Genomic DNA, 10430 nt, shown 5'->3' on the forward strand with positions numbered 1-10430 from the left:
ATTTGAGAGGTTGGGGAAGAAATCTGCATTTTGGACGTACTGAGACAAATTCATCAATGGGAAAATTGTTTAATTGTAGTAAGTTAAATAGTATTCCTCCTCTATTGTGATCAAAATTATCCTACCCACCAGACTGCTGTTTGTGTTTACTCATTGCATATAGGCACTTGTAAAATGTGATAATATTTTACTTAGAAATTTTAAGCGATTTCTCTAAGTCTGGAAATATTTTTGCAGTATGCATCTGAGTAGCAGAACGCCTCTAGGTAGGCAGACAGGTAGCTAGACTGAGACCTGCTTAATCTGCCTTTGGTAATAATGCCAGCTTTGCCACAGAAGGAAATGTTGTTGGGCAGGTAACACTGCCTGTTTCTCCGAGTGCCCTGTAATGCGTGTAACGTTGCTTTCTGTGGCTTTCATTTTAGTACTGTTCCACTGATCAGGCTGCTGCAGGCACAGATGCAGAACATGTACAACAGTTCTATAATCTTCTGACTGCCTCCATTGACATATCTAGAGGCTGGGCAGAAAAAATTCCAGGATTTACTGACCTCCCAAAAGAAGATCAGACATTACTCATAGAATCAGCTTTTTTGGAGCTGTTTGTACTAAGACTCTCCATCAGGTAACTATTTATTTCGTTTCCTCTTAAGCTGATGCGAAAAATCATCCGTCTAAATGCTTTTAAGGAATAAATGTAAATATGGTGATACCTTTGAACATTGTCAATTTAAAACAAACAAAAAAAAAACATCAGCAATGTCTGCATCCGCAGGATATGGTGTTTAATTTGTTTTACGCTGCAGAAAAGAAAAAAAAAGACAGTGATTTAAAAAGAGAGCATAGTTCTCACTAATGTGCTTCTTTTTATTTGATATACCACATCCTCTTCTTCCCTAGTAATCAAAATTGATCCTCGGGTACAATTTGAGAAAGTTTGCTTCATGCTCATCAGCACAAACTATAGAAAAGCACTTTTAGTATAAAACCTTTTCCTCCCCCCCCCCCCCCCTTTTTTTTTTTTGTGCATGCACATCTTTGTAGTCTGTTTTTGAAAGGGATAAAGAAGCTTTAAAATCTTGTTCAGATTATTTTTCTTCTTAATACCAAGTCATTCAGCAGAGTGAGGTGCTATTTGTCAGTCTGGCACTAGTTAAGACGTTTTACCAAAGACACTTTCAGGGACTGGGGAAATTCCAAGCTGGTGATTTGAATTATGCCCTTGTTTCTTTAGGTTGAAAATGACCTTTGCATGCAGCTTTTAACAGGGATATTGGCAGCGGAGGGTGGGGAGGAGAGGAGAGCTTGGCTGTAATACCGCTCTTACACACAGGTTTTCACATAAAAGGGTCTATTATGTTATGTGTTGTGCATTATTACACGCGCTTTCCATTGTTTTTTCTTTATCAGTTTTAATAATATGAAAAATGCAGATGAGACTAAATAAGTGCTGAGAGTTGCAGAATCTCTTCTTTCTTCAGTTTTTATTAGTTTTGTGTTTCAAAACGCATGCACGTACTATTCCTGTGGCTCAAACATACAGTATTTAATGTAAAATGTCTTCTCTGTTTATGCCTTTGGGCAGGACCAAAATCTTAACTAATTAGACAGCCTACACCACATGCTACAGCTAACCTCAGGCTTATAACTCTATGAAGTAAGCAATCATAGAAGCTTGTTTGTTGTACTTTTGCCCCAGGGGAGAAGCATATTGTCAAACGTGAATGCCCACATATGTCTCAGGATAATATGCCTTGGATTTTAAATGACAGACACTTCAATACTGGTTATGCATGTTGCTGTAAAGTAGAGGATGCATTTATAATTTTTTCAATTGTTTTTATTTGAGGTCTGATACTGCTGAGGATAAGTTTGTATTCTGCAATGGACTTGTGCTTCATAGACTTCAGTGCCTTCGTGGATTTGGGGAGTGGCTCGACTCAATTAAAGACTTTTCCTTAAACTTAAAGAGCCTTAACCTTGATATCCCAGCCTTAGCAAGTTTATCAGCTCTAACTATGATTACAGGTAAGTGCTCCTTTGTTGATAGAAAGCTTCAGACTCCTATCACTTTACTTTGATGTAGATTCAAGCAATTTCAGTTAACTTAGCAATATTACAGGTAAAGTGAGTGTGATTTTTAAGCATTGTAATGACCATACTGAAATCGTGGACTGTAACATTAGACCATTAGACACACCTATTAAAACATAATCTAACTCTCTATTTCTTCATGGTTTCATTGTTTTCTTGGAATAGTCTCTAAAATGCAAACTGCTTCCAAGCAAACTGAGTAGCTCCCACAAAAGCATTCGAAATACTTGCTGAATTCCCAGAAAAGCCCAGTGAAATGACTAGAGCTAAGTCTTCTGCATAGGCATACTAATACTGGGGTGGCTCGAGAGCTCGAAGCCATACAGGTCGTATAACTCACCTCTCAGCAAGGCAGCTAGACCAGAAAGAGTGCTTCATGAGGGCAGGCAGGCTGATTTGGGGAGCCAAGGTACGATAGGTATTCCGTGTACTGCTTTTTTTGAGAGAGAAAATTGGAGAATAGTAAGAGAAAAGTCCCTTCTGCAGTTTTACAAAAGCTTTTGCGTGTGCGTGTGACCATATCACCCCTTCTGCCTGATGGGGTGAACAGCAGGAAACGAATGTAAGAACCTGCCAAATCTGGCTGGGAAGTACAAGCCAGGGGAACATAATGTTATGAAGTGTAAATTTTCTCATTCCTGAAACAACAAAGCCCCTTGAAGCGCATGCTGCGTACTTTGGGCTTTTGGTAGCTTAAGAGGCACGGCTGGCAGAAGCGGGAAGGGTTGGGAGAGAGGGTGCCTGACGAGCCATGGGAACACAGCAGAAGTTAGAGCAGCAGTCATCTCTGCTGACAGCCTCGCGCTCGCTTCAGGACGGGGGCTATCAGAAAGGTACTGCAACCGTGTTGTCCGTGCGTGCCGGTGCTTCAGCATGCCTCGAGCTCAGTCTGCCCAGGGATCCTAGGAGCTCCGCTGGGATGGATATTGATTTCCTCCTGCATTTCAGGCAGCCACCGGTTTGCAGGCTGTAGCCTCAGCAAAATCAGCTGCAGTCTTCATTTTACCTAGGATGAGTTGATGCTTGGGAAACACTGAGATAAAATGCTCAGTGGCAAATCAAAAAAAAAAAAAAAAACCCACGCTATAAATTGGCCAATTCCCACTGACATTTGTGGTGCCAAGATTTTGGCTTCAGGGTTTAGACGGTACAGTTCCCTCCTGCATTTGAGTGAGGGGTTAGTTTCTACATGGAGTAACATTAACTCTTTGCTTCTTAACAGAAGTATTCTCAGTTTTTAATTGATTTACGTTATTTTTTTCTGCAGTTTAGAAGCAATAAATTAAGGCCCAGATTCTTTTTTCTTTGATAAAACTCTTAAGTCCAGAATAACTCATTGGGGTTACTTTGTTGTACATGAAACATTTACAAAATGAACAAAATGTTACATTGAGAAAGAACTTTCCCAGCTGATTTTTGACTTCCATGTATAAACATCCACACACAAGCATACAGATATGCTTACATATATGTAATATAATTGCATATATATAAATATACATGTGTGTGCATACATACCTATAAACGAAAACAGTATAGATGCACACATATGTATTTCTATACCTATAAATCAAGGACAGTTGCTGTTTCTCTCCATATATATTTACACAGAGGCGTATATGCTCACATGTATATAGCACTTGTCACTGATTTAGGTTATTTGCTTTATAGTAGGTTTTTTTGTTTTGTTTTGTTTTTTGATAGGCACAGCTCTATGGAGCTTGTTTCTGGTTATCTTCCTGAAGACTGAAAGGATATAGGTAGATAAATAGGATCCCCTACAAACTCTCCATGTGAATGTAGTAAAAGCGATTCTATAGGAAGAAAAGTTTTTCTCCTTACAAAGCCATGTCTTACTTTGTGTTCAGTTAGACATTCTTTGGTTTCCCTTACAGAAAGAGTCAAGGTTGTCCAGTGGCTGGCTCAGATCGCCCTACAGCATTTAACATAAATATCTCTTAATCAATAAAGCCCCACATTTCATCCTTTCCTTGATAACAGCTCTTTCAGGAGTTTGCTGTTTTGTACTAGTCTCCCCAAAGTTTCTAATCAAATGGAAATAATTGTTGCTTTTAAAAGGAAAGCATTTCTGTCCATAAAAGCTTTAAGTTTTTTTGTGTTTGCCAAGCTTTTCTTGATTTTCTCCCCTGTATGAGATGTTGCTTAAAATTAATGTAGTTTTCTATTTATGCATTTATTTCACCACAGCAGTGTATCTCTGCTGATTTGCTCTTGAGGTCAGAGTATGCCTTCATGCAGTCCAAGGCTCCCGTGTCTATTGATTTATATTCACAGGTTTCAGATCTCCAAGGGCACTTAGCTGACCTAGGGCCTCAGCTGGAAATTTGGCCACCTGAAAATGGATGGCATGGCAAAGCTGGGGCAGTGGTTCTTTTGAGAATTTCTCAATGATAGTATATTGGAAATATTCATAATCAGGAAAATCTTGAGATTTGCCTCTGATATTGCATCCCATGAGAAATGGCTTCCTGTCCTCTCGACAGTTTGAATATGACAAGTCACGTGCTGGTTTTCATATAGTCCCACCAAAAGGAAAAAGAATGAAGATGAACTTTGGAAATCTGATTTCTGTTGAACATTTGCAAGTAGCTGTTTTGAGGCATGGCTTAGATTTAGGTGGATGTTTTGTGTGCCGTTCGTTGTCCTACGGAGAAGGTGCTCTTCTCTCCTGTAATGGATTGTTAGAGGCAGTAGGTAGTTAGGAAACCCTGGTTCAAATCCTTTTCATGAGTCAGAGCAAGAGAGAATGACCTTTTCCAGGAACATAGGATATCCGACTATTGAGTGTCACTGTCTTTTGTGTTAAGGCCGTTTGACATGTTTTTTGGGCCACAGAGTGGCTGTTGTGTATGATGATTTGGGGACAAGCTGGTGCTCAGAGAGACACCCAAGTCTCAGTGTCTGGTCTGATTCCAACAGGAAGGGAATCTGACCACGAATCTCCCATGTCCCAGATGAATATTAATGTCATTGGGCTGCAAGATATGAAGAAGCAGGAAAGCTGTTTTGTGAATTTAGTTGTTGGCTTTTATTAGAAACACGGCAAAACAAAATGTTGGCTTGAGCAAAATTTTCTTCATTATTACACAAATCGTTCCAGTTCTTATTTTACATTAGCCACTTTTTCATTACTTGATTGCTCAACCAAAAAAAAGGGAAAAAATGAACAACCCAGTGATGTGCAACAGTCAGAGCTGGTTTTAATACTGTATGGCATCTGAGGTAGCACCAAATTCACAAATTCTTTCTCCTAGTACAAAAAATGTCCCTGTGAATGATGACCTGTTTGTTCTGGTTGATTTCCTGAGTGCTCTCCATAGCCCAAACAAGGACGTGCTCTTAGGAAACAGAACCTCTTGTATGCTAGTCATCAAAAGTATTGGTGAAGGAGGAAACTAAGAGAAGTCCCTGCTCTTTCATAGGTCCTCTGTCTGTTCTGTGAGGGTGACAGGGAGAACTAACATCCCTCTCCCAGTGAAGGAAGAGGGAATAACTGTTAAAGCTTGTGTTGGGGGCTAAACAACATCCCACTGTTCCCAGCATCCCAAGATACTGAGGGCTGTTCTCTCATTTTGGGGTGTCAAATCAGCTCCCCACTAACAGTTACGGTAGTTTCAAAGCCCTTTAACTAACCCTACTGACTTGCTTGGAGCTGCGAGGCTCCACGTCCTATCTCTACTGCAGCTGCAGGTCACAGCACAGGAGCATGATTGTAGGCATATATGACCATTCATTCTGCTCAGTAATCTTGAAGAGAACAGCAGGAGACCTACCGAGTATGACAATACTCGCTAATTCACTGCTTGCTTTGAGTAGAGCTAGAGGTACGCACAGCATAAGATAAACAGGAAAAGATTTTGTAAATCTGCATCCATTAGCAAGTCCATACATTTGTGCTTTTTCTGTTTATTTCATGGGTCCTGGGAATTTCCAGTCAGTTCTGCAGAAAGAAAAGTGCCATGCTGGAGTGCTGCTGAATATTCAATTCCTTTCAGATAGGACGTAAGCTTGAAAGAGCACCCAGAATGAAAGAAATGTCTGGTTTATTGTGGGCAGCTTGCAAACAGTTAAAAGTCTTCAATGTCAAAGCACATCTTTTTTTCTTTAAGGTACTCCTTTAGGATCTTCCTCTCTCTGTCTCTCTTCTCCTTTTTTACTTCCCTCAGTTGGTTAAGAAGGGCTGGACACAACTTCCTCCAGAGCACATTAGCAGTGCTCTGAGCATCAGCCAGAAGAAAGTAATTAGAAAACGCCACAAGACACTCACCCCACATCCCCATGAAAGCAAGAATTGAGTTCTGTCCTGTTCTTTTTCTTGTGGGTCACCTGTTCTGTTGGGACGTAGGATCTAATGAGCTAAAGAGGAGTGTCAGCAGGGAAAGAAAACTCTGTTCGCCTTGGGGCAGGTTCTGTCGTTAGTTCCAGTGGTAGATGCCCGTGATGGCATCTATCAGTTGGGTGTATTGCGTAGATCACACATGTCCTGTGCAACCGCTCCATGCTGGACTTCCTCTAACTCCTACAGTGTTGATGGTGAAGCTCTGCAGAATAGACCAGATATGAGCTCAGGCTATCTTTTAAAATACTCCTCTAGCCTCACCAATGACCATTGATAATGTCAAAATATAAGGACTGAGGCTACAGCAAAGATCATCTAAAGGGCGCACTCCAGCTTAGTTTCAAATTTCCGCCTGCTCTAAAACTGCTCGTGTTTTCTTTCTCTGTCTTGTTGCTTCTCTCTTCCTCTCTGCCTCTTCCTTTCTCCCTCCACATCCAAATATTATTGTTTTGCACACTTGACACTCTCAGTGGGATGCTGCTGAGTACAGAGCATTCTAGCCCTAATTCAGCCAAGCTCTTTCAGCATATGTTTTATTTTAAGTATTTTACAGACCAGCCCAGAGCCACTGTATATACTGCGCTTATTCACACTCTTAATGCTTTGTTAGGCTGGCACTAGAACATTGAAGAATATTGTGAGGTTTCAATTAATTATGAGTTTTGTTTGCCTTCCTGCTGTTGGGCTTTCCGTTCCAGTTTACTAACACGGTTTTTAGCACCATCAGTCATACCAAGAAATAGTAATGAGTCCAGGCTGGCTAAAAAGGGTCCGGCTGCTGCAGTTCCCTCCTGAACATGGATTTGTCCAACTTGCCTGCGGAAGGGAGGCTCACCTACTCTTCGGCAGCAGATACCCTTCAGTCCTGTTGCCAGGATCCTCCGGAGTGGGTGCTTCATGTGCTGGGTCTACACACGAGCAGGTGGCAGACTGGAGGAGTGTAGGAGAGCCGGTTATAAAAAAATCCCTCCAGATTGCATTGTCTGCCTTCCCCCCTCCACTTTGACGAGGGAAATACTGTCAGCAGCTGAAGTGAAGTGCTCACTCCTCCTTCTCCCCTCCCACCATTTTGCTGAGGCAAGAACTCTTTCCTCCTGCAGCAACTGGTGGCCTGTCTCACGGTGCGGTCTTCGTAAAGGAGGGAGCAAACTGTGATGTTTTCTGTGATCATTCAGCTCACCTGGCTTTAGGTACCTTGCAGAGAGGAATACGGGGCACCTTCTGAAGATGATTCACCCACCTAAAATCTGAACCATCTTCTAAAACACCCATCCTTCCACTGATGGTAGAAGGAGCTCAGGTAGTCCATGCTCCCTGCTTGGGCACCCTTGTGAAGTGCCTGAAAGTTGGGCAGGATGAGCATGGGCCGGGCTGCAAGAGAAGAGGATGCTCCTGGCTCTGTCAGGTTGCAGCCTTGCTGTCCAACTGAGAACATGCAAGGTGATCAGAAAGCTGTAGGCAACTGAGCCTTGCGTTTCTTTGAGTTATAGAAGGGGAAGAGGATTGTGAAGGGGGAAGAGAAAATCAGATAATTATATTGAAACCGAGACAATCAAGAGGCCTATTTTAAGTCTGCACCATTAATCTGCTGCATATCTGATGGGACTGTTTCTGACACCTCAGAATTAATGAAAGCTAAAACTAACCCACCCTAACGCAGGGCACGGAGCCTAAGGGTCTCTCAGATCCTCAAGATCTTAGGAATAATCGCACTCTTCAAGAGCATTTTTCATAAAGGCAGCACTGAATCTGCCTAGCCCTGGTGTAATATACCCCATGACGGAGACTGAGGAAAGAAGGACTAGCACAGCTGGTGACAGCTTTCCCTGCTCTTTTACTCTCTTCCTATCAAGTTTTGGCTGATCAGCATAATTATAGCACAGAGCCACATTGAGATTCCTGGAAATTGTGTGTGGGAAAAGGGGAAAGGTGTAAAAAACTTGCCGTGTTCAGTTTGCCAGAATGAGCTGCTAAGTTTGCAGAGCTTTAGAGGCAAGACTTCCGATGAATCATTTTGACAGGCTTATGGAGAGCATCTTTGCCATAAATCACCGTTTTTCTTGCAAAAATCAATGATATCCTAAAACACACGGCTGAGAAATCCTATATTCACTTTACCCAGGCCTTTTTAATTGTCCTTATAAGAAAGTCTGAATGCAATAATATTTACACACCTCCTCGATCAGTTAGAGAAAATCTATTAGTTTTGACTAGCTGTCCTTCTTGGGATAAATCTTGGCCTTATCAGTCATGTGTGGATAAGAACATCCTGTGGAAGACAGGGAATGATTATGAGGCCACTGATTTCAGAAACAGGGCACCTACTTACCACAGGTGCCTCACTCTGCTCCCATACAGTTAAGTGAGAAAGACAGAGGGTCTTTCTTTGCCCGAAAGACACTGGTCATGTGGAAAAGGCAAAAAAAATGTAGCAATTTGAACCCTAACTATTAGATTTAAATCTTTGATGTGAATTAGACCCAAGAATCCTCAAGTCTACCCAAGAGAGGTAAAGGTCAGATTGTGATGGTAATGCCAGGGCAAAATACCCTTTACTAGCAGATGGGGCTTCCACATCGATGGCTTGGACTTTATGGGTCCTCAAGGGATGCCTTAAGGATTGGAGACTGAAAACTCCTACTTCCCGTGAGGCAGTTCCAGTTGTGAGAAATTACACTTGTAGAGATTTGCAAGTAGCAAAGTCTATTTTGTGGGTGATTCATGCAGGAGAGGACAATATGGTTTATCAGAGACTGCTTTCATGTTGTAGTACCAGAGAGCATGTTGGGGACGTAGTATGTCTTAATCCGGAATTTCCTTGATTTTGTTATTTAAAGTAAGTCTGCTAATACTACAGTCATCGCACATACTGTATTTTGCATTGGCTTGCTTCATGGCTAGATGTCAAAGACACAATTTGTTCACGAAACCTTCTGAACTTGTCAATGTAAGACAAAGGCTGTTTAATTCTGGCTTGGAATGTTAACAACATTGCTGTGTGCTCAAGAGCCAGAGATAATTTTCCGTACTCTGCTATAACGCACAAATCCACTGAGGCATTGGTTTAAAAATGTAGTCTGCTATTTTGAAGTCAGTTTTGGATCCATTCTAGTGTTTCAGCTCTGTAGATCTATAAAGATATCTTCACTAACATAGCCAGGAAGCAACCTCAAAACGGATTAAATATGGAAACTCTTCAAATGCCGCAAGATTAACTTGATGTCCTGCAGATTCTCTCAGTAGGCTGGTGGTTTAAAAAAAAATACAGCTTTTCAGATTTATATAAAATATTTATCCTCCAAGATTTTTAATGGCAGAATCTGCCTAAGTATTTACTCCCAGTGACCTGTGTAGTTAAGGTTTACGTAATTACACTATACACCATTTACTGGAAAGGCTTTAAATATTCATTGACTCCTCATGTTTTAATGTAAACAAGGCACTTAGAATACACAGGGTTTTTTAATTCCTTCAAGGTGAAAAAGATGTCTGAAGTAGATGTTACTGCTTGGATGAATGTTGCTTTGAAGCAACAGGGAATGGTGATGGTACTTAACTGGTTCAGAGATTTAATGGCCAGAGATTTACATGGTTGCAGCCTGATTCTGATCCCAAAGTAGTATTCTTCAGGAGCTCGCTCTGCATAAGTCAGTAAAGTCGTAAAATTGTAAAACAGGTGAAAATCGGTGGAAAATCAAACCTTTCCACTTCTGACTGCCTTCATTGAATTGCATCTGTTTTACTGGGTTGTCAGGAACACCTAGCCAGAACCGTTGGTAAGGGGAGGCAGCGAGGAGCCTATATGCGCACACCAGGGCAAGGCGCTGCTGTGCCTGCTTCTGGGAGTAAAGAAAACTGTACTCATTTCAGGGTTTATCAGGGGGATGGACAGAGAATGTATCTATTGCCAGCTCCTCCTGGAGTGAAGAGGAAGGACCAGGACTTGTGGCAGTGGGCACGACATGGCCCGTGGCTG

At 41.6% G+C, this 10430-nt stretch overlaps 1 protein-coding gene across 2 annotated transcripts in view; it reads left to right on the top strand.

The window, feature by feature from the left end:
- The window catches only part of NR4A3 (nuclear receptor subfamily 4 group A member 3), a 31302-nt gene that overhangs the window by 13916 nt on the left and 6956 nt on the right, over positions 1 to 10430 (top strand). For both annotated transcript variants that reach the window (XM_083822732.1, XM_083822733.1), the window contains 2 exons: positions 426 to 625; positions 1850 to 2028. In XM_083822732.1, coding sequence (XP_083678858.1) covers positions 426 to 625; positions 1850 to 2028 — 379 coding nt within the window. The remainder of the gene's footprint in view (positions 1 to 425; positions 626 to 1849; positions 2029 to 10430) is intronic.

This window comes from Anser anser, assembly GCF_964211835.1.
Source record: "Anser anser genome assembly, chromosome: 2".
In the NCBI taxonomy this organism is placed as follows: Eukaryota; Metazoa; Chordata; class Aves; order Anseriformes; family Anatidae; genus Anser; species Anser anser.